Source organism: Mastigoproctus giganteus, chromosome 4, assembly GCF_048544385.1.
Source record: "Mastigoproctus giganteus isolate SK-2022 chromosome 4, ASM4854438v1, whole genome shotgun sequence".
Taxonomy (NCBI): domain Eukaryota; kingdom Metazoa; phylum Arthropoda; class Arachnida; order Uropygi; family Thelyphonidae; genus Mastigoproctus; species Mastigoproctus giganteus.
In genome coordinates this window covers 24,647,564-24,672,301 of record NC_143578.1, presented here as the reverse complement: position 1 = coordinate 24,672,301, position 24,738 = coordinate 24,647,564, and the positions used below count along the sequence as shown (strand labels likewise).

The following is a 24,738-nucleotide window of genomic DNA, read 5'->3' as shown; positions in this document are numbered from 1 at the left end:
CACCTATAGCTTCTCATAGGAGTGGCCTGGATATGGGAAAAGCATACCAAAGGAACCTCGTGAGGTTTAGAAATTATGAAAGAAACAGCACCCACACAACAACGGAAACAAAACGGTACAGAGGGACTTTATTCAAAAATGGCAATATAGCACTGGCTGCCATGATACAGATTCATCACTGCCAAAGATGGAACAAAGGGAAGAGGTGGTACTCAGTATGACTATGGCCACCCCTAATGTCGTTGCAGGCTTTGCACCGCCTGTCCATTCTTAGAACAATGTTATTGATAAGTTCTTGCGGTAACATCGTCCATTCCTCTGTCAGCGCCATCTTCAGCTGGAGAACATTTTCTGGTGGGTGTGGCGTTATCATCCATAAACACGAACTCGGGGCCAATGGCACCTCAGAACAGACGCACATGGGGAAGGATTACCTCAGTACAGTAGCATGCACCGGTTACAGTACCGCCTTCCAGTCTCTGTAGTTGTGTATGTCCATGCAAGATAACGCCTTCTCAGACGAGAACACCTCGACCACCATATCGATCCCTTTGAGTGATGTTTGCAGTGTGATACCGTGTGCCAAACTCTCGCCAGATTAGCTGACGTCCAGAATCGCTGCTGCGACTAAATTTACACTCATCAGTAAAGAGTGCCTTAAATAAAGATTTTGTGGTTGTAACCTTTAGAAATAGTGTTGGTCTTTTAGTTTTGCATACCAAAACGTAAGGTATTTTATGTTGTACTTTCGTATTTTAAAACATGAAAATGCCATAGTAGCTATAAGAATGACTATATTAACAAAAAATAATTTCAGGTTTACAATTTTACATACAGTCAATCAGTGCACACGAGTTTTTTTCTTCGAAAAAATTGTGCAAATTGAAATTTTTATGCACACAGGCGATTAAAAATTAGTGGGAACATTGTTTGGGACCTTTTTTCCGTTTTTTTTTTTTTTTTTTTTTTTTTTTCTCATACAAAACTTTTGCACTTCAATTTATGAAGAAATTTAATAAGTTTATTTATTAAAAATAAATAATAAACAACTGAAAAAAAGAATTAATCTGGCGTAATCTTAATCTCTGAACAGAATATCAGCTGGCCAGTTGTATCTCAAGAGACAATGTTGCATAAACAACATTATTTTTGGAACTATGGTCAATTCAGATGGATTCTTCAGTGGAAGAAGATGATTGAAAATACAAGTCACGTGAAATCTTGTTATTATTATTATTTGCCGTATGGTGCAAGGAAGCCTGAGGCTTTTGCTGCACCAGTCAAAAAAATTCCTGAGTTACTCCCTGAGAGAGAGAGAGAGAGAGAGAGAGAGAGAGAGAGAGAGAGAGAGAGAGAGAGAGAGTTTATAAACAACAATCAACAATTAATATACACTAGGTATGGAGGTGATTGGTGTATCCAGACGCCTGATATGCTATTCCATAGTGTTCCACAAGTGCTGTATGGGATTGATATCGGATGGAGTTCGGAGGCCAAGCGATATGCTGGATGTCAGAACTGTGTTCCTCAAACCATTCCTGCACAACTAGTGCCTGTTGGCTCGGCGCATGGTCATCTTGGAAGACACCATCGCCATTCCAGAAAAAGTGTACCATAGCAGGGTCTTCACAGTCAGCAAGCAGTTGACAATAGCGGAGACCAGTGGTACATTGTTCCACATGCACCAGGAGATCCAAGTTCCTGCCAGTGAAACATGCCCCACACCATACAACCGCCTCCACTGGCCTGCACTTTTGATACCGTGTATGATGGATGAAGAGCCTCATGTTGTTGACTCCAAATCCTTACACGACCATCCACGTTGTGGAGTAAATAACGTGACTCATCCGACCAGCATACCTTCTTCGAGTCTTCTAACGTCCAACTTGCATACTCTTTGCATCAGGCGAGTCTTTTACGCCGATGAACCTTGGTTAGGAGAGGATGCCGTAGGAGTCGTCTGCTGGCTCAACCCATACGTGCGAGCGTGTGATGCATTTTCATGCCAGATATTGTTCTGGGTTGGCCCATGTTGTATTGAGTAGTCAACTCTTCAACAGTGCTGCGCCTGTACGAGTCGTCGGACCCGGCGCTCACCTATAACATCAACCTTTCGCTGACCTTCGCAGTTTTGCCGTCGGGTCGTTGTTTAACCATTTTGACGCCAGTCCTGGTACACGTTAACTACGGCGGCTCTCGAACACCCCACCAGTTCAGCCGTTTGGGAAATTGAGGCACCAGCTCGTCGAGCACCCACAATCTGTCCTTTATCAGAGTCCGATAAATCCTTCCTTTTACCCTTAACGCTCGGAATATTACTACCTACTGAACCACTGACACCTTATCTATGCTACGTAGGTCAACTAACTCCGCATTCTTGTAGCTTACGTGGTCAACGGGTCGCATTCAGTTTTCATACGGGTGATCATAATTCGGTGAACACTCACTGTATAATGCAAAATTCCAGAGTATCCTAATATATGGATCTGAGATTTGGACTATAAAGGAAAGGCAAAAGAAGAAATTTCAAGCTGCCAAGATGGATTTTTGGAGCAGATCAGTCAGAAGATCTAAATTGGAAAGAGTTAAGAATGAAAATATAAGAAAAGAAATGGACGCTCAAAATAACATCATTGACAAAATAGAACAAAAGAGATTAGAATGGCATGGACGCGTTATGAGAATGGGGGAAGAGCGGCTACCTAAAAGGCAATGGGACGGACACTACCCAGAAGGAAAAAGAGAGGAAGATCTAGAAGCACATGGATGGAGAGAGCGAGGGCGGCTATGGAAAAGAGGAAAATGATGAATGGAGACTAGGAGCACAGAAAAGAGTGCAGGAACAAAATTAAAATATAAAAAAAGGTTAAGTCGAGGATAATCGTTGATACAACGGAGAAATCCAAGAAGGAGAGAGCTTCCTATATGCTCACTATGATATCTTGCTGTTAGTGACAGATAGCTGTCGTCTTGAGATGTTGTAACACTTAGCCTATAGTGAACTTGCCTTTGGAACATCTCTCCTCTCTCCTGATGTTACTGTAACCTAAAATTATTATTATTGACATGCTTACGACTCTGGCAACCTCAGCTTGCAAATGTTCAACTACCATGCTGCTAGTAGCTATCCATCACTCTAAATCTTCAAAATATATACTGTACGTTGTAGTCTATAAAAAGCAAAAGAATAACTTGTTCTGTATTTTATTATTTCTCTAGCATCCAATAAGAAACTAAATGAAAAGGTGTGGAGCTACTATAGAGTACACTTTTATAATCTGGTTCATTCTGCGCAAGGTTCAAGAATGCCGGCACATGTGCCTTTAAAAAACATGGGAAGTGATCCATTTGGTGCATCCCAGACATTCACCTCACAATTGGCGCACCTGGAGGTATGGTCATTTCGCCACTGTTGATTAATTTGCTTGATCAGAAGCTTAAAATGGCTTACTGACGTCACGTTCTGGTTTATCGTGTTAAATGGTAACAGTGGCAAAGAACAAAACTGCATGGAATAATTATAAATTACCAAGACAGAGAAACAGGCAGTAAATTTAAACTCATCTGCAATCCAGTTACAAAGCATGGGGTTCGGCATGCTAAGGCAGACTACTAGGCGTCTTTGGCCAAGAAAAGAAAGAAACTGTTGAAGAATTCTTTGCTTATGTTAACAATAAAAGGAAAAGGTTGATCACATTGGTGAAACGGATGCAAATAGCATAACTGTTGATGATGCTGTTCAGGTAGTTGATAACTTGAATAAATATTTTATATCTGCTTTCTCAGGTTGGTTTTAGGGCAGGGATACGAGAAGTATGCTTAAGTGTAACTGGGACCTAAATGATTTTATGATAACTGAGACGAGAGTGGAAGAGAAGTAGTTGATGCTAAAAGTACTATATATTAAAAGTACCAAGGGATGGTGGAATCTACCAAATTATCTTGAAAGAAGCAGTAAAAGACTACGTAAACCTTTAGCGATAATTATAATATCATCCTTGGATTCAGGAGCGGTCCGTAAACTCTGGAGATATGCAAATATCTCTCCTATTCACAAAGATGGATCAAAAGAAACATGTGTAAGTTTAATTTCTTTCCCAGGGAATATAATCGAGTCAGTGGTTAAAAATGTAATGAAAGATCTTGACAGAAACACAGTTATGTGGCAATCATAGCATGCATTTATTAAAGGGAGATCTTATTTGACAAATATGATTAGCTACTATGACACGGTAACAAAGGAACTAGAAGCAAAAAAAGCAATTTTGACATTATAAACTTAGATTTCATTAAAACTTCTGACACTGTTCCGCATTAACATTAGCATTAATAGAGGCATATGATGCAAGAAAGCAAGCTTATGCAGCATCAGCGAAAAAAAACTTCTCATTTCACCCTTCCATTTGCTCCAAAAGTTCTTTCTTGAACTAATTTAAGCTATCGACGTCCACCACAGCAGATGGAAGTTGATAGCTTAAAGAAATTCAAGGAAGAACTAGAAAAACGTTTGGAGCGAATGGGTGGGTGAAATGGGAAGGTTTTTTTTTTTTTTTTTTTTTTTTGTCGATGCTGCATAAGCTGGTGTACAAATTTAAGCAGTGTGGCATTGGTGGCAAGTATTGCTATGGATAAAGGGATTGATGAGTGGCAGCACATAGAGAGTTGTTATTAATAGTCACTGTTCTTCATGGGCTAATCCATTTAGTGGAATTCTTCAGAATTCGGTGTTTTACCTCTTGCTGTTTTTGATATTTACGAGGGGGTGATCATTTAATTCGCGGACTGGTACAAGATTTTATGTTTACCGCGCAAACATTCCATAACTGCCGCTAATTTGACTCCAGAACAAAAACAGCAAAGAGTAGACTTCTTGTAAGATATAAAATCTTACAAATAAAATATTTTATACAAAAGTGAGATTAATTTAAAGTAAAGCTTCTGATATTGGTCAGGCGCGCGGGTGCATAAGTACACGTGCCTAGAGTGACCGGGGTTCAAGCTCGTGACTACTGAATACGGTGCTGTTTCTTGTATTCTGTCTATCTTGTGAACTCCTCTGACCGTTTGGTCGTCCCGGAGTATAAACTGAAAATTTATTTATTTATTTTTTATAGCAATATGGAGCAGCAAAACATTACTAGTCACGAATATTATTTAGATAATGGGTCACTCGTTAGGGATTTAATTAGACAAGGTAATAGAGAAGGGAGCGGTAAGCTTGACAAAGGCTAGTGGCAATAGGGGGTGCACTTCAGCTCCCAGCACACAAGAATAACCAAAACAATGGAAACAGGTAAGCAGCGGCTATTGGCGAGTACGTGTGAATAATTATGGCCCCGAAAGAACAATACGGCAAAGGACCGAGTTTGTCTGGACATTCCTTTGATCGGTGACACCTGGAGAAGAGACGGGTAGTAAATACGGGACAAATGCTCGGGTGAGATTAAAGACTGGCGTCTGGCTGTCGGTGATAGCAAGTTTTGGTATCTTAGGAAGAAAAAGTGTTAAGTGAAACAGAAAGATGGCGGCGAACTTCAAAGCAGCGGACTGCCTGGGAAAATTTACAAATTTCTTGAAATGAGAAGTTGGATAGAGCACTGAAGAGACAGCTTGAGAAAAATTAAAATGGGCGAAAATTGATAAAATGAGAAGATTGGTTAAGACTGAGAACTAGGTCTCCCCTGACATATAGGGGCGGTACGTAATTCAGATGAACAAAAAGTGAGTGAAAGGGGGGAGACACATGACAGTTGAGATTTTGTCGGGGTAAGTAAAAATGAGTTAGCAAGATAAGAGTTGAGTTTTTGTTAAGGTTTTTAATATGAGTTAGAAAACGAGGACAGTTGAAATTTTGTCGGTGTTTGTGGAAATGGGTTAAAATAGTCACAGAGTTGTGTTTATGTGGGTGTTTATGGAAATGAGTTAGGGGACACAAGTTGAGTTTTTTGTCGATGTTTGTGGAAATAGGTTAGTAAAGACAGGGAAGGTTGAAATATTTGTCGGTGTCGGAAAATATGTGTTAGTAACATTGACAGTTGAGTTTTGACGTGTTAGAATATATGGAGTGTAAGGAGAATAAGCCTGTCCGTCATTGGAAGGCAAGGCAGTGGCCGTATGCAGAAAGTCTAATCCGTCATGGAGGAAGGCAAGGGTAGTGGCCCGTAAGCAAACGAGCGCTGTGAAATATTTCCTTGTGAATGAGTTTTAATAAGGTGGAGAGAGAAGGAGCGAAATCCGCAGAATTAGTAGCTCGAGAGAAGGAGCGAAAACGCGGAATTAGTAGCTCGATGAGAAGGAGGAAGCCCCTTTTGATGTCCCAGACGGTAGGAAGCAGCCCCTGTATCGAAACTAACAGGTGGTGAGGGCAAAGTGCCAGCCCTATTAGTCGGAGCGAAGCCGAAAAATCAGTAGCCCGATCAGGATGGAGAAAGGACGTCAGACCCATGCAGCCAAGAGTTCCGGAAAATTATCTGTAGCAGATTCAGGAGAAAGCAGATGAAGGAGATCCTCAGAAGGTAGCCTGAGAGCCTAAAATGGAAGCTTGAAACCTCCCCGGAAAAGAAAAGAAAAAGATAGAAGTAGGTGAGAGATATATTAAGTACTGTAAGTTAACAAGGACTGTTAGTGAAACAATATAGTAATTAATTAAAAAGGGGTAGCACTAGAAAGTAAAATGATAGATAAATTATCTCTGAAGTAAATTATATGTACTAACAGAGTTTATTATGTTAAAAATGATTAATGTATAATGCAAGGGAAACGAAGGAATGAGTAATAGATTAAATTGATGAACAAATAGCTATAATGTGTTAGAAGGGTAGTAAAGTTTATAAAGAGGGATTTTGAATATGTTTTAACGACAGATAATTGAGTTATATGAGCAACTTTGAATATGTTTTAATGATAGATAATTGAGTTATATGAGCAACTCTGAATATAGTGTTTTTATTGATGAAGATTTGTTGGTTTATCTGAAAGACTAATAACAAATAGAGACTTTAGGAAGGTTAAGATTGATCTACAAGTATATTGTAATAGAATGGTGAGAACACAGAGCATAATGATGAAATTAACATATTTGATTGTTAATATATGAAACAGAATTGTATCCAGGAGTAAGAGGAATAGGTATAGTGAATGTATAAGTGTTAGGAGTTAGTTAGGGCAAGAAGAATGAATCAGGTGTTTTCGTATAATGGTCAACTCAGATTAACTAGTGAAGGAAAACAGGAATAAGAATAATATATGCAAGGTATCTTTGATTTAACTTTGTATGTCATATTACATGCTATCTAGTTCAGTTGTATCTCATGTTTTATATATATATGTAAATAAACTATGTTATGTTATATATTAATGTGTGTTTTTTGTCATTCTTGAACACTCAGCCTTTCCGAAGGGAATTATACATAATTGAGAAGTTCCCTTGAATCTGGAATTCTCCTGTGAAGCAAAGTCAGATGTGTAAGTGGGGGTGTAAAATAAAAAGGTCTATATAGTTATAAGGGAACAAAACAAAATAAGGAATATTTAATAACATTATTATTAATAATATTCAAAAAAAAATTAAATATAAAGTAAAGACCTTATATTTTACCCCCCCCCCCCCCATTGTGCAAAGAAATGCTTGATCGTTTGAAACAGAGATCAGAAATTCTGAAATCGAACATTGGCTTGTAATGAAACTTGGATTTTTCACTATTATTCAGAGACAAAACAACAGTCGAGTGAGTGGAAGCATTTTGATTACCAAGACCTAAGAAATTTCGAACGTCTCGTTCTGCTAACAAGTAAATGGTTCTTGTGTTTTTTGATATAAAAGCAATCTTGTTACACATTTTGTGCCTTGTAAAACAACCATGAATAAGGAAGCATACTCCGAGGTTCTCAGAATCAAACTTCGCCGCGTCATTCGTGAGAAACATCAACAAAGATCACCGGTGTGAAGTGGTTTCTCCATCAGGACAATGCCAAGCCCCATACGACTAATATTGTGCAGCCAATGATCATTACCATAAGTGCCGAGGTTCTGCCACATTCCCTTCATTCACTGGACTTAGACCGTGTGTTTTCTTCCTGTTTCCAAGTTGGAAGAAAGCTCTGAAAGGCAAGAGTTTCGTGTCCGACAACGATGCTCGCAGAGCCACAACGTAAGCACTTCGCAGTCTTTCGAAATTGACTTGCAAGAAACATTTAATGTATCGGTACGACAGTGGCGAAAGTGTGTAAAGTTCAAGGGAGAGTATTTCGAGAAAGAGAAATCATCACAAGATTCAGATGATGACAATTAAGATAAGATCTTACACCAGTCCGCGAATTAAATTATCATCCCTCGTATATATGAAAAAATAGCAATCTTTATTTAACCACAGGCTAGAAGTAACAAAAATGAAGATAACCTAATATCCGTAACGGCAGGAAGCCAGAAACTCTAAATATATTTTAAAATAATATAGTATTTTTAATTCCTTCAATCCATTTTTAAATTTTCATAATTCTGGTTATTATGATTATATGGCAGATGTTTGTAATAGAATATGTTCTTGTTTATACTCCGGACGACCACCAGGCCAGTGGAGTTTACAATAAATCAATCAATACAAATGTTAATCGTATTTAGGAGTCACGGGCTTGAATCCTGGTCCACTCAAAGAGCGTGCACTATTGCACCGCGTTCCTAACCACTCGGCTACGTCAGGCCTAATAGCTAAAAAATAAGTCCTAATAAAATGAAATATAAATAAAATAAATAAAAAAGAGTTAGGAAACATTGTGGTTGTTTAAACTTGTTTTGGAGTTTTTTTAATTTCTTTTGAAGGGTCGCTTGAGCTTCCTATAAGGACTACTTCTTGAATAAAAATCCAATAAATAGATATATCAATTTTACTCAAACCTTTTTTCCCCCACAAATCAGAAAGATGGCGTTACAATCGTGTTTTCTTAAACTTATGATGGCGGCTGCTGTGAATTGTGTTATGTTAAATTGAGTCAATTTACATAAGTTTTCTATATTGACAGTTGGATTTGTAAAGTGGTATATAATATATCTATCCTTTCATTATTTTATGGATAGCGCGTACATGCTAATTAAACAAACAGTTAACTTTATTAGAACTTTATTACTTACTTCTCCAGCTCTGATTTTTTCTGTGAAGTTTGTCAAGCGTAAACCTAGTTTCGTGCAAGCTCACAGCTGTAGGTTTGTGAAATGTGTGTTTTAAAATATTTTTGCAAGTGAGCTAGTAGCCAAGAAGAAAAAACTTGAAAGGCGGGATAGTATTGTTTCAATATGAGACCCAGTGAATGTTTTTCGAAATTGTTTCAGAAAGCATTACACAATTTTTGTAACTAGAGAAAATATTAACGTGATAGTGTAATTCGAATAAATTGCACTGTAATCGTAAAATATGCAGTGTACCTCTTGACTTGTGGAAGGAAGCATTTTTAAATTTTTTTTATTATAGGATTAATCGCTTAAAATATTCTGTGTGAGCTGATTTGTTATGTGATCTTTTAAAATCATGTCATTACGGAGACTGAGCGATGTTATGTCGGCTACAACTCGATCGCCCTGCCCCACTCCTAATTTTTTCTTGGAGAGACGAACATTTTCAACAAAAAAGGCAAGTTTTCAAATTCGTTAATTGAAAGTCTGAAAACGATAGTTATGTATTTTATATTAATTGCCTGTTAGCAATTTTTGAACACCTATAATGTGTCATTATTAAAATAAAGAGAACCAATATTACAGAAACGCTTCGAAATATTTTAATTTACCTGCTGGTTGGTTTTCCAGGAGTATTTAATAGAAATCTCCCATTTTATAAGTTATTTTTTGTTATATTAGCTTTTTAATTCAGTTCTCAAACCTTTTCTTGTGATCCCCTCAAGTAGGGGTAATGAGGATAATTAGTGTTTGAGTTGTAGGTACATAGACGGATACTCAAAATTTTGGATTTGAAGTGTTACGAACGTAATAATTAATAATAATTTAATTTTTTTTTTCTGTTTATACTCCGGCACGACAACCAAGTCAGTAGAGTTTACAGTAAATCGTCAATACAAATATTTATCGTATTTAGTAGTCACGGGCTTGAACCCCAGTCCACTCATTGAAGAGGATGAACAAGTATATGGAAATTCCATTTGTTATCAAGATAAGTAAATTGAAGTACTTTGGTCACATGATGAGAGAAAATGAATATGGAAAACTACAATTCACCATTGAAAAATCAGTAGAAAGTGCAGTGTAGGCAGACAGATATCTCAGTTGGAAAATATGCAAAAATGGTTTGGAAGCAGCACTGGAGAACTATTCAGAGCAGTGACCTCCAAAATGATAACCAACCTCCAAGGATAGGAGATGGCAAGACAAGAATTTCTCCTCCCTCCACAGATTATTTTGAAAAGCAAAAAGTTCTATTTTTTTTTTTTTTTTTTTTTTTATCCTATAAATTGCCCAACCTTGGGCATTTTTAATTAGATTAGAATGGCTGAATTGGGGAAAAGAAGTCGATGCTTTTTCTGCATCTGTAAAAAAAAAAAAAAAAAAAAAATCTAAGCATTCATGCTTATGACTATCCAGTTGCACCTTGAACTTTATCAAACTCTCTACCTCAGTCACCTTGGAAAGTAATTTATTAGCATTAGCATTAGTAGAGGCATATGATGCAAGAAAGCAAGCTTATGCAGTATCAGCCAGGAAAAAAAAAAAAAAAAATTTCCACTTCACCCCTCCATTCGTTCGAAATACCTATCCAGCTAATCCTTAAATTTATTTAAGCTGTCAACTTCCACAACAAGGGATGGAAGTCTGTTCCACCAGCCAACTACCCACTGGCTAAAGGGAAATTTCTGCACATCTATCCTACATCTGTCTTTCCTCAATTTGAATTTATGTTACAGTGATCTGCAGCATACTGCCCAAAAGTAAACTTTGGAAGAGTCAGCCTTATGCTGCTTCTATATATTTCTGTCCCTTGATTTTTCTCTTTCCTACTAGTGCCTCCCATATTCATTTTACTTATCACCTTCAGAGATTTATACACCTCAGTCAGGACCCTCAAAGGTGTCTAGTTGCCAAGCTTTACATTCATGCCATGGTGACCAGCCTGAGCCTGTTTGAGCTGAAATTTTTCAATTTGATTTAATATTAAAATCGAACTAAATATTACCATTCATCTACTGACTTTAGGATTTGCTTTATCCCTGCTTTTTTCTTTTTTTCAATGGAAAAATTTGCTCCATGTCATCAGTTAAGTCTGAAAACATAGATGTACCCAGTGTGCTTTACATAACTGGCTTTGGACTTAGAATGGTTATTTTGTTTTACAAATACACAAGTGATATTTCTCTACTAAAAATGATGGGAGCAGCTTTCCTATTAATGAAGAGACAGGTAAATGGGCAGAATTTGTAGTTAGAAATTATAAAATCTAAATGATAATATGTGGCCCAATTCTAATTTGAAATTCAAAAAATTACAGCACAGATGTGACCAAAAATGTCCAGATGGCAAATCTCCTAGGCTTTAACATAAGTTGACATAATATACTTTTAAAGTTGACACCCTCTATATGCATAGTAATATAAACGAACTGCACAAAGTTACTGTAAATTAAAATAAATAAATTTTCTGTTTATACTCTAGTATGGCTGCATTTTGCCAGAAGACTTTGCAAAATAGTGACAAGAATATATCATGTTGTGTCAAAAATAATGAAACTTTTATGGCACGTTATTTTCTTAAAGTCTGCCTGGCACTGGCAGCACTGAGAGCATTTCCACATCATCAAAGAGATTTACCAAAGCAACAAATATCAGCATTGTTCCCGAGATCTGAACTTTCAAAAATAACACCAGAATAAAGTATTAAGTTGAGTAAGATGGCTGTGCTTATTGAATTGTCAGTGAGAAAGAGTGGCATTTTTAGGGTGTGTAGTGGTCTGTGTACTATTTTGTGCCCAAGGAGGTGCGAAAAGTAGGGATGGACTCAATACCAGTTCTCATTGAGTGAAGAAATTCCAAACTCAAACATCCATCAAAAAACTTTTACTCCCTGTATTTTATAAAAAAAAATTAGGGGTTCAGAGTGTAGAATGCTTATAATGTTCTAAATTGCTGGCTTTAGATGATTCTTAAGCAGACTTACTCCTAAAGTAATTCTGGAACGTTATATATTATAAGTATAACGTACCTTGGTATGCTTGCAAATATCTGAATCCAACAATTCAGAACAAATGCCAGTATTTATTATCCAGGAGGTGTAGTAAGGGATTCTTATGATGCAACAATGCCCACCTTCATACCACTTTTTCTGTGCCGGAAATGATATAGGAGGTTTGATCTCGAAATGTTGTCTCGCTCTCCATACTCATCAGATTAGACAGGTGCCTCCGTAGCCAGGTGGGCAGGAGCAGCAGTACGTAGCACACGCTTCTTGATTAGACTGGGGTTCGAGCCCGTGACCACCAAATATGGAGGATGCGGAAAGGTTAGGGAATGACCACTGCATATCCCCAGAGCAATATGGCCTTAGTTGCTAATGCTCCTAAAAACCAAAACAACAACTCATCAGATAGTGCTGAGTAATTTTTAATGGATGCAGACCACCAGGGCCGTACAAATGGGGGGCACATTGGATGTGCCACACCAGGGCCCCCTGATCTAGGGTTGCCCAATCAAGGGAGCCACCAAAGTTTCAACATAAATAAATGAGACCGTTTAACCCCTTTTGCATCAGGTCCCCCAAGTACTTTTGCATGGCCCTGCAGAGAACAACAACAAAATAAGTCAAGGATGCAAAAGGGTACTCTTACCATGAAACACTTGGAAACTAAGCACTTGTGCGGAGACCTAATTAAAATATTTAAGGCTTTAAATGTAGAGTAAACTAAATGCTGATGCAATCCTTGCTCTCTCTGATCACACACATAAGAGGACTTAAATTTAATATGGATGGATGTGTGAATTTATATTTATTTATTTATTTTTTTTTTTCAACCAGAGAGCAGTTGATTGTTGGAATAAACTTCTATCTAGTGTTGTGCACGTGTGTACTTTCAACAAATTTAAGAAGAATTAGAGATGAGGCTGGTAGGTTTTTTTGGGGGGGGGGGCTGATGCTGTGTAAGCTTGCTTCCCTGTATCATTTGGCATTACTAATGCTCCAGCTATGGTCACTGAAAGAGACTAATCAGATAAAGTGAGTAGGTTGCTGCTGTATGAGTAACTCTGAAACCAGCCCAAAGACAAATTCTCTTAAGGAATACACTCATTGATTTTGTGCTGGAAGGTGTTTGTACTTTTTGATTTTTATAGAAATATTCTCAAACTATGTTAGAGCGAAACCATGTTAATGCTAAAATGCTAATGACATTGGCTCTTTAGATTTTAAACACTGATATATATTTTTCCTTTTGAAATATATTAAATACTTTAAATAAATGATGTTTATTGCACAGAATATTAGTCTTGTAATATTGTACAACAGATAGCTCATGATTTTTTCGCAACATCTGATTATTATATCATGTACAGTTGATGTATTTCACTCAAACTTTCGTCTCAAAACACTTTCATAAGTGACCTCTTGGTAAGTGACACAAAAGAGATGATACTTATTCTTTGTGTATTTTTAGTAATCAGTTGCAAGATAACATTGTCACACAGTAATTGCAGAATGTCATTTCAAAGTATAGTGAACAAGTTACTAGTGATTTCGTGACTATGTGGTGATTTTTTTAATATATTCAGTTCTTTCTGTAAAAATTGTAATATAAATTTTAAAAAAATAATTTTTTTTTGAAGGAACGTGCAACACCAAAAGAACAAATTCCACCCCGTCCTCCAGTAAAGAGTGTTCCTCCAGTAAGCAGGGTTTTTCCAAATAGGCCTATTGTACAAAGAGCACAAGCAGTGAGCTTTAAAGGATCAGATTCTTGTATCCAATAAGTATTTAAAAATATATTAGTATACAATATTTAACTTAGTTTAGAATGAACCATTACAGACTACAAGTTCTAATTTCATCCCTTATTATTTCAGCCATGGGAATGATTTTTTTGGGTTAAACAAAAATTATATAAAATATACAACTGTAAAAGACACTTGAATCATTAGTGTTCTCCCCAGAAAATTTAGCCAGCTGGGTAACATTATGAAGTAGCAGGGCAGGAAGTGTAATACTTTGCAATATTATAAAATTTTCTTTTATTTATAAATGTGACTTAAGCTATCCATGGCAAAAATTAATTGCATAATTTAACATTATATGCTCCTGTCACATTACTCTTTTTCTCATAGTATGTTCGAATTAATATTGATCGAGATCAGTGTGCAGTACCATACGGTACGCGAGAATCGCTTAAATTTTAGCTGGGCGGTACGCCCATTCGATAGGTCCTGGGGAGAACACTGGTCGTGTCTAAAAGAGTATTATGGCCAAGTAGTAGCTGCTTTGTATACGAATTTGATGTTATAATGAGTGTTTTGATTTGGTTAACTTGATAGTTGAAACAATTTTTTAAATAAATTAAGATTTTAGACTTTAGGCATTTCTCAATATAAATAGACTTTTTAAAAAACAATTTTGATAAATAATACTATAGGCTTGCAGGGGGGTTATTTCAATGCAACAGTTGAAATCAAATAGAATTTGTATGCTTTCTTGCATTTGATTTTTGACTGCGCTGATCATTCTATTCCCACTGAAGATATAAGTCTTCGGAACTTGGCATCAAATCTTGAACTTATGTTCAAGTTAGAGATTAGTATTCACAGTGCTGCCTAAGTTACTACTACCTGGCTTTAAGTCAAGTTTATTACTTGACTGCTAATAATTTTTAAATGTATATTTATTTTCACCTAAACAGTTGAATCCATTATACATTTAAAAATCTGAGACACTGCAGAGCACGTGTTTCAAATCTACTGGCTTTTCGTCATCTGTCAGATGGCTTCTATTAGTAAGCCAAGTGCAAACCCTAACAATGTATTTTGTTACCTAACAAAATACATTGTTAAAATACAAAATACATTAAAAACCCTAACAGACCCTATTAGTGCAAACCCTAACAATGTATTTTGTCTAAGCGATGTGATATATGGAAATTAAAATTCCATTTAAACACAACTGCTATGTGTGTGTAGTATTATAGGAGGAATATTTTGTTGCAATAGCTTAAATTGAATAAAATAAATAGCTATATTGTTGAAATTAGGCAGATAGTGTTAATTAATGACCTCTCTTACAAAGTTTCTCCACTCCTGTCTTATAGATGTTCTGTTTCTGCTCCATGCCTTTTCTGTATGTACTTTCATGGATGCTGTTCTTCTTAATTGGCTTCTATAATTTCCCCTCTCTCTCTAGCAAACCAGCCCAAACATGTACTGCAACCATTCAGATCTGCTTAACTGTCCAACTCTAGGTGGTTGATGACTCTTGTCAAACGGTGCAGTACCACCACTTTGCTTAATGGAGGCTTAAAGTGGTGGAACCCATGCTTAGTCTCCAGAGCAAAGCTCCTGTAACCCCCTCCATCTTTCCATCGTGCAATATGATCGATGTCTTTTGAGGATATGATGGACTCATGGTGAGATCCAATCTTCCCTACATTTCAAAGGTGCAGCACTAAAATGGTGTTCACAGGCTGGCTGCTAGTTAGTACAATGGACCAAACCTATTGGTAGCTCTCTAGGAGTCTTTTGGATCAGCTAGTGTATAATCTCGCTGCCTCTATTTTGCCAGATAGTGACTGGAGGGAGTCCGAGCAGTGTGTATGTGGCGGGGGGGAGGCATTGTCAGGTTCACACGATGTCATGGATAAGGGTATATTCTTACCATGTATATGCCATATGCAAAAATATCATTACTTCCCACTTTTTCTTACTACTAAATACACCATGAATTGTCAAACTAATAGAGTAAACTTATCTGCGAAAAGGTCTAAACCTCCCAAACACTTCCTCATTCATTTCAGTGATGTTCATTTCCACTTACAGTACCAAACCCCATGTACTTTTTCTTACAGAATCTCAGTTATTGGTTGATTCTACCACTGCTCATCTCAGTTGTCCAAATTATTCACTGTATGACTCCTTTCGCTTCAATGGTGGTATATGTCCATCCTGATATTCCCTGTCAGGGACTTGGTAATTTGGAATCTTCTCTTTTCGATCTTCTCTAGCTTAAAATATCTCTACCTCATTCTGTCAAATTCAGCTGTTGCCTCTATCGTTCTACCAACTCCACTAATCACTTGGAACTCTGTTTTAACTTCCTCTCTTTGAAACTTGATGTTCTCCAGTCCAACTTTCCTAACAGTGAGGTAATTTTCTGCCGACTGGGCTAGCTAGGTGGGTAAAGTGCCTGCCTAGCAACCCAAAGGTTGTGGGTTCAAATCCCACCTCAGGCTTGGATCAGAGTAAAATGCAAAACTTTGGTAGGTGCATTATGATGGCCACAGAAGCTGATGCGCCAACTAACAAAAAAAAAAAAAAAAAAAAAAAAAAGGTAATTTTCCTTGGAGATTTTGATGTTCGCAACTTTAGTTGGCTTCTGTTTTCTAGTCACAAAGACCCAGCTGGTCGAGATGCTCAGGCTTTTGCAATTATTAATGACCTCGCACAGATTGTTCATTTACCTACCAGAATACTTGACAATTCTGACCACACAGCCAACATGCTTGATCTTTTTCCCACAAACAACCATTCTAAGTATACGGTCGAAGTGAGTGGTCTTCTAGGCACCTCAGGTCATAATTTGGTGATGTTCTCTTCTCCAATAGAACCTTTATCTCATGGCCATACCCAACCTCATGTTGTTTGGCATTACAAGAATTCAAAATGGGATTACCTGTGAGATTTTTTAGTTAGATTATTGTTTCAAAACTTCTGATGTCAATGTTTGCTCAGATCGTGTCAGTGAAATTATTCTTTTTAGGGATGGAATCCTTTATTCTCCACTCCACCTTAAAATCCTTTATCTAAACCTTGCTTTTCGAATAAATGTGCTAAATCTGTTCAAGAGAAGAATGTTGCATATCTTAATTGGCTTGTTTCGAAATCTTCAGTTTCATTTCTGCTTACACCAAAGCTTACAAAATTGTAAAGCAGTTATTAATCAGTCCAAACTAGATTTTAAACAGGCTAAGAGTAGAAAACTTGCTTCTTGGCCTAACAGTAGCCAAGCATTCTGATCTCTTGACAAAGCTATTGGCCACAACTTTTGTCAATCTCTGCTCCCACCTCTGTCAAAACCAGATGGTTCTATTGCCACTTCAGCTAAGGAAAAAGCTGACCTGCTGGCATCCTATTTTTCTTCCAACTCATGTATTAATGATCTTGGTAAACCACCTCTCACCATTCACAGCACACTTCATTCGATGTCTACTGTAGTCTTCTGTGAAAAGGATATCAGGATTTTGATGAACCTTGATGCTAATAAAGCTCCATTTCCTGATGGTATTTCTCCACTTGTTCTCAAAACCTACACTCCTGAACTTACTCTGTTCTATGCTGCTTTTTTTTCACTTTCTTATTCAAAAGGTGTCTTTCCTTCTGCTTGGAAATTTGCTCATTTCCAGCCAGTTCCTAAAAAGGATGACAAATCCCTCCCATCCAATTATCATCCCATTGCAATTACTTCTACTCTTTCTAAATTAATGGAGAAATCAATTAACCACCAACTCTTAAACTATCTAGAAACCTTTTCCTCTGATCAATGATCGCCAGTATAGATTCCATCAGTGTCGATCCACTGGTGATATTTTGGCTTATGTTACCCATTTATGGACAAATTCATTGGAAAAGTTTGGTGAAATACAAGAGTTGCCCTTGACATCTCAAAGGCTTTCAATCGTGTTCTAAATAAGCTTCCATTTTATGGTTTGCCAACTGTTTTAGTAATTGGGTTTCCAGTTTTCTCTCTAACCCCTCACTGTGAGTGATTGTAGATCGCTCTGTCTTCTAACTTCTCCACTGATGTTGGTGTCCCCCAAGAATCAGTTCTTCCCCACACTCTTTACCTCTCGTATATTAATGACTTTCTTCCATTCACTGGAAATCTTATCCATAGTTTTGCTGATGATAGCACATTGCGTTCCACTTTCCAGTTTGAGAAATCTTTCCCTGCTCAAACTGCTTCAACTTCTCAATTATCCGCCACCAATTCCTTAAATGCTGATCGCCAGGTAATTCTCCAGTGGGGCAAAGATAACATAGTTGATTTCAATTCTTCTAAAACTCAGTCCTGTCGTATATCTCACAAAAAGGATTCTTCTGCTCCTATGCTTATCTTCGGTGACACTCTGATTTCTAAGCAAGATGATATATCTGTATACGGGATTACCCTGATTTCTAATCTCTCTTGCCATAAGAATCCCCGGTTGCTAATCTCTCTCTCTCTCTTGGAAAATATTGCTTCTTCTTCATCTAAAAAACTTGATTTTCTCTTTCGCTCTCGATGTTACTTTACTTCCAAACAGCTGTTTGCTCAGTACAAATTGCAAATCTGCCCTACCATGGAATATTGTTCCCACATATGGGGTGGTGCTGCCAAAACCTCTCTCAGGCTTCTAGATTCCATTCAGAAGAGGGCAGTTAGGTTAATTAATGACTCATCTCTAACAGAGTCTCTCCGCTTTCTGTCTCATAGACATTCTGTTTCTGCTGCATGCCTTTTTTATAGATACTTCCATGGGCATTGTTCTTCTGAATTGGCTCCTATAATTCCCACTCTCTCTTTCAAAGCAGTCTGAACTTGTGCCGCCACCAGTTAGCATTCTTTTACTGTCCAACTTTAAACTCACAGAACCGGCTTTTCTTTTTCCTCATTTATTCATTCAGCTGCCGTTTTCTGGAACACCCTTCCTTCATAATTCCTGAAAATTATAATCTACAGAAGTAGTCTAACATCAACAAATATCTTCTTTCATCTTCTCAACCTCCAACCCATGCATGGTACTAAGTACTATAGGTTTTAATACCTCTCGTGTATAGGGTTTTCATAAAAAAAAAAAAAAAAAAAAGCTCACAGAACCAACTTTTCTTCTTCCTCACATATTCATTAAACATTTGTCTCCTGGAATAGCCTTCTTTCCCGCATATTTTCCAAAAATTAAAATCTACAGAAATTCAAGTTTAATATCAACAAGTATCTTCTTTCATTTTCTCAACCTCCAACTCATTCACACTACTAAGAATTATAGGGTCTAATAACTTTCATCTTGAAAATTTAAATATATAACAGATTCACCTGTTAGGGTAATTCTATACAATATAAAAAGATATTAGCAAGTTTTTTTTTTTTTTTTTTTTTGGAAACCCCAAACATGAGAGAGATTATACTTGTTGACATTAGAGTTGAATTTCTGTAGATTATAATTTTCAGGAAATACATATGAAGGAAGGTTTTTCCAGAAAACGGAAGCTGAATGAATAAATGAGGAAGAAGAAAAAATGGCTATGAGACTGAGAGTGGAGAGACTCTGCTAGAGATGAGGCATTAATTAATTTAACTGCCCTCTTTTGAATGGAATCCAGAGGCCTGAGAGAGGTTTTGAAGACACCACCCCAGACATGGGAACTGTATTCCACGGTAGGGTGGATTTGCATTTTGTACAGGGTGAACAGCTGTTTGTAAGAAACATAAGCTGTTTGTAAGCAAAAGAGAAAACCCAGTTTTTTAGATGCAAAAGAAGTAATATTTGTAATGTGCTTATGCCAAGAGAAAGATTAGAAGTCAGTTCTGCCGATGTTATTTAAGTATGTGTGACAGTTGAGTTTCACTGTTGATAAAGGAGGCGGTCGCTTCTGAAAGCTACAGTTGTTTTTACTGCTTTTAACTTTACAGGCAGTGTATTTTATTTTTATTTTTGCAACAAATTTTAACCTGTCTTATTTCATTATTATTTTAATAAAGTTTCAGTCATAGACTTTTGGTGTGTTGCATTGCAGTTATTAGGAGTGGGATAGAAGTCAGGGTAATCCCCAATAGAGATATATGGTCTTGGCTAGAAATCAGAGTGCCATTGAAGATAAGCATAGGAACAGAAAAATCCTTTTTGCGAGGTATAAGACAAGACTGAGTTTTAGAAGGATTGAAATGAACTAAATTATCTTTGCTCCACTGTAGAATTACCCGGAGATCAGCATTTAAACAATTGGTAGTGGATATTCAAGACGTTGAAGCGGTTTGTGCAGCTTCAACTTTTCAAACTAGAAGGTAGAATGTAATGTGCTGTCATCAGCAAAACTATGATAGGATTTCCCATTGATAGAAGAAGTTCATTAATATACAAGAGGAAAAGGTTGGAAGAAAGAACTAAACCTTGGGGAAAACCAGCATTAGTGGAGAAGTTAGAAGAGAGAGAGAGTTCTCCACCATCCCCTGCAGTAAGCAGTCAGAGAGAAAACTGGATACCCAATTACAGAAAACAGTTGGCACACCATAAGATGGAAGCTTATTTAGAAGACCTTTATGCCAAACACAATCAAAAGCCTTTGAAATCTCAAGAGTGACTGCTTGAGTTTTACCAAACCTTTTCCATTCTGGCTTTTCCATAAGCCAGAATATCACCAGGGAATCAATGCTGATGGAATCCATACTGGCAATCATTGATCAGAATGAAAGTTTCTAGATAGTTTAAAGATTTGGCAGTAAATTGATTTCTCCATTACTTTAGAAAGAGTAGAAATAAGTGCAGTGGGACAATAATTTGATGGGAGGGATTTTTCATCTTTTTAGAAACTGGGTAGAATTGAGCTAATTTCCAAGCCGAAGGGAAAACACCTTTGCAATAAGAAAGTGAAAAATATGACACAGAACAGGAATAAGTTCGGGTGCAAGGTTTTGAGAACAGGTGGAAAAATACCATTGGGACCTAGAGCTTTCTTAGCATCAGGATTGTTCAAAATCCTTCTGACATCCTTTTTTGTTGATTGACAACAGGAAGAATTGATTGAAGTGTACTGTGAATGGTGGAAGGTGGTTTACCAAGGTCATCAATTTAACGAGTTGGAAAAAAAGTAGGATGCTAGCAGGTAAGCTTTATCTTTGGCTGAAATAGCAATAAATCATCTAGTTTTGACAGAAGTGTAAAAAGGTTTCGGCTGAAAGACCAGACTGTTCGACTACCATTTGGACAAGAGGCGAGTTTTCCACGCTTAGCCTGTTCGAAATCTAGTTTGGAATGATTGATTTCTGCTTTACAATTGTTGCAAGCTTTGCTGTAAGCAGAAAATGAAACTGGAGATTTGAATGCAAGCCAGTTGTGATATGCAACATTCTTATCTTGAACAGCCTCGGCACATTTATTAGAAAACCAAGGTTTAAATATTGTTGTTGTTATTTGGTTTTTAGGAGCATTAGCAACTAAGGCCATATTGCTCCGGGGATATGCGGTGGTCATTCCCTGACCTTTCCGCATCCTCCGTATTTGGTGGGCACGGGCTCGAACCCCGGTCTAATCAAGAAACGTGTGCTATGCACTGCTGCTCCTGCCCACCTGGCTATGGAGGCGCCAAGGTTTAAATAAAGAACGAGATTTTAAGGTGGAGTGTGGCATAAAGGATTTCATCCCTACAAAAATAATTTCACTGATATGGTCTGAGCAAACGTTGACATTAGATTTAAAATAGTAATCCAATCAAGGAAAAGAAGAAAAGAAATCTCACAGATCATCCCATTTTGCATTCTTGTAATGCCAAACAACATAAGGTTGAGAATGACCATGAGAGAAAGACTCCATTGGAGGAGAGACCATCACCAAGTTGTGATCTGAGGTGCCTAGAGGACCACCCACCTTGAATGTGTACTTAGCAGGGTCATTTGTGAAAAAAAGATCAAGCATGTTGGCTGTGCAGTTAGCTTTCTCTAGTATTCTGGTATATAAATGAACAATTTGTGAAAGGTCATTAGTAATTACAAAAGCCTCAGCATCACAACTGGGTCTGTAGGACCAGAAAACAGAAGCCAGTTGGAGTTATAAACATTAAAATTGCCAAGAAAAATTATCTCACTGTTAGAAACGTTGGACTGGAGAAAGTCAAGTTTCAAAGAAAGACAGTCAAAGAGTTCCAAGTGATTAGTGGAGTTGGGAGAATGATAAAGGCAACAGGTGAATTTGACAGAATGTGGTAGAGTGATTTAAACCATAGGTTATTCAATTTATTAAATCTCTGTGAGGGAATATCAGAACAGACATATGCATAAATATCACCTTTTGAAGTGAAAATAATCATACAGCAAATAATTTGTACAACTGAGATGAGCAGTGGTTGAATCAACCAATAACTTGGATTCTGTCAGAAAAAGTGCATGGAGTTTGGCAGACTGTAAGTGGAAATGGACATCATTGAGATTAGAACTGAGACCATGTATATTTGTGAAATGAACGAATAAGGAAGTATTTGGGAGGTTTAGGTCTTTTTCACAGATGAGTTTTTTCTATTAGTTTGACAATTCATGATGTAATCAGTAGTAAGAAAAGGTGGCAAGGACATGCTGTATGAAGTATTGAAATTTTTGGATATGGCATACACATGGCAAGAATATACCCAGCTCCTTGAACTAACATGGCCTCAACCACGCTCCCACATATACACTACTTAGAGTCCGTCCAGTCACCATCTGGCAGAGGAGAGGCAGCGAGATTATACACTAGCTGATCTGGAAGTCTCCTAGAGAGTTACTAATTAAGTTCAGTGTGGTGAACTATGTAGCAGCCAAACTGTGAATGCTGCTTTATAGTCTTGAAATGTAAGGATGATTGGATCTCAGCATGATATCCATCATAATCTCATAAATCATATTGCATGATGGAAGGGATGTAGGTGTTGCCGGAACTTTGCTCTCTGGAAGTGAAATATGGGTTCCACCACTTCAAGTCTCCATTAAGAAAATTGGTGGCACTGCACTGGTTGATGAGAGTCATCTACCACCTATTGCCTGGGCGGTCACCTCCAGTATGCTAGGTGCTGTATTTCAGGACTTACACATGGGGGGGGGGGTTTATACTCAGGGTTACTAACAGTCCTACTATTATGAAAGTGCATGCAGAGGATTTGGCTGTCACAGACTGACTGAACTTTGCTGAAATTAGAGCCACTTGACTTGAGTGTCACCCGAGTGTCAGTTCCATCATCATTTTAGACTCCCAGGTAGCAAGCCCACCTTGACATACTCTTAGAGAATGTGTGTGACAGCCCCAAGGACCGAATGGACCTTGAGGTTGTCACACAGTTAGGTAGTTAGGCAGAACTGTGGATAATAGTATTTGTTTCTAAGTTGAACATAAGCCCAAGCCTTAGCACTAAGTACTTGGCCTCAGTCTTCAGTCGGAGAATAATGAACTTCATGTTCAAAATTGAATCCAGTAAAGTGTACAAGTTTTATTTAACTGATGAGATTAAGAAAATCCTTTTTAATATACATAACAGAAAGATGTTTGCCATAAAGTAGAGGTGAGATCAGAGCTGTAGAAAGGATAATAAAAAATTTCCACCTCATGTCAATAATAATCACTTTGTATGCAGCCTTGTGCTATCAACTTTTAGCATTTATATCTGCAGCAGTTTTCTGCAAATTGAGTCCCAAAGTTCTTTCTGAATTGTGTAATGTGATGTGACATTCATGATATCTCCAGGCTTTTGAAAATGTGCAAAAATTCTATGACAGTCACAGAAAATAGTCATCATTACATTCTTTACTGATAGCATAGCCTTAAAATTTGTTGGCAGTGAACCAGAATGCTTTCATTACGCTGATGTACATTTGAAAGCAGTAAATGCATAATTCTTTTCACGTTCCATTTCTGATAACGTAGAGGTAAAAATTGTGTCACTAGTTGTAATGGTGCCTCCGTAGCCAGGTGGGCAGGAGCAGCAGTGCGTAGCACATGCTTCTTGATCAGACCGGGGTTCGAGCCCGTGACCACCAAATATGGAGGATGTGGAAAGGTTGGGAAATGACCACCGCATATCCCCGGAGCAATATGGCCTTAGTTGCTAATGCTCCTAAAAACCAAATAACAACAACAACTAGTTGTAACAGCAACCATTTGAAATTTGATATATTTTTGGTGATTGTTTTGAAAAATATATGCTTCAGATTTTTTTACTTGCTTGCTTTTTTTTTTTTTTTTTTTTTTTTCACTTAGTTTGCAACTTACTTACTGGCTCTCCCTTGTAATGATTAAGTTATCTATGTTATTCATGTATCAGTACCATTTACTTAGTTTTATTTATTTATTTTCTAACATTTATTGACAATAGATCTCAAACCTTAACTTCTTTTCTCAGCTCTTTTAAGTAAGCATTATAATGAAAATAGTAAAGAACTGTATTTTGACCAGTGTTTTGAAGTTGTATGCAAACTTGGAGAAGGATCATTTGGTGAGGTAAGCTTGCTTTTTGCTGTTATACAGAGTGATTTTTTATTTATTGTACTATGTTATTCATCTGAATAACATAAAATATTGTTTAGAAATAGAAATTAACGTGAACTGTATTTGGCATTGTTGGGAAATTCTTACCACAGCATATTCAGTGTGTCCTCCACATTTATCAGTAATGTGTCACAGTCAGAGTGTGAAGTTGTGAAGAATGTGCTAAAAGTTTTCCTCCAACAGAAAAAATTTCATCTTTAATCACTTTTTTTCAGTGCAGGAATGTTTTGTGGATTCTTCTAAAACACCCTTGTCTTTAAGATAACCTGAGTTTTTTAAAAATCAGGTGACA

General features: G+C 37.3%; 1 protein-coding gene across 2 annotated transcripts in view; it reads left to right on the top strand.

Moving 5' to 3' along the window:
- The first annotated feature begins 9,120 nt into the window (after nucleotides 1-9,120).
- Myt1 (protein kinase, membrane associated tyrosine/threonine 1) overlaps nucleotides 9,121-24,738 on the top strand; it is a 102,880-nt gene continuing 87,262 nt past the window's right edge. The window contains exons 1-3 of one of the 2 annotated variants that reach the window (XM_090371414.1): nucleotides 9,121-9,623; nucleotides 13,810-13,942; nucleotides 24,301-24,398. In XM_090371414.1, coding sequence (XP_090227540.1) covers nucleotides 9,522-9,623; nucleotides 13,810-13,942; nucleotides 24,301-24,398 — 333 coding nt within the window. In that variant the 5' untranslated portion in view covers nucleotides 9,121-9,521. Of the gene's footprint in view, nucleotides 9,624-13,809; nucleotides 13,943-24,300; nucleotides 24,399-24,738 lie in introns of those variants that run through there. The other variant, XM_090371415.1, reaches the window with a different exon arrangement.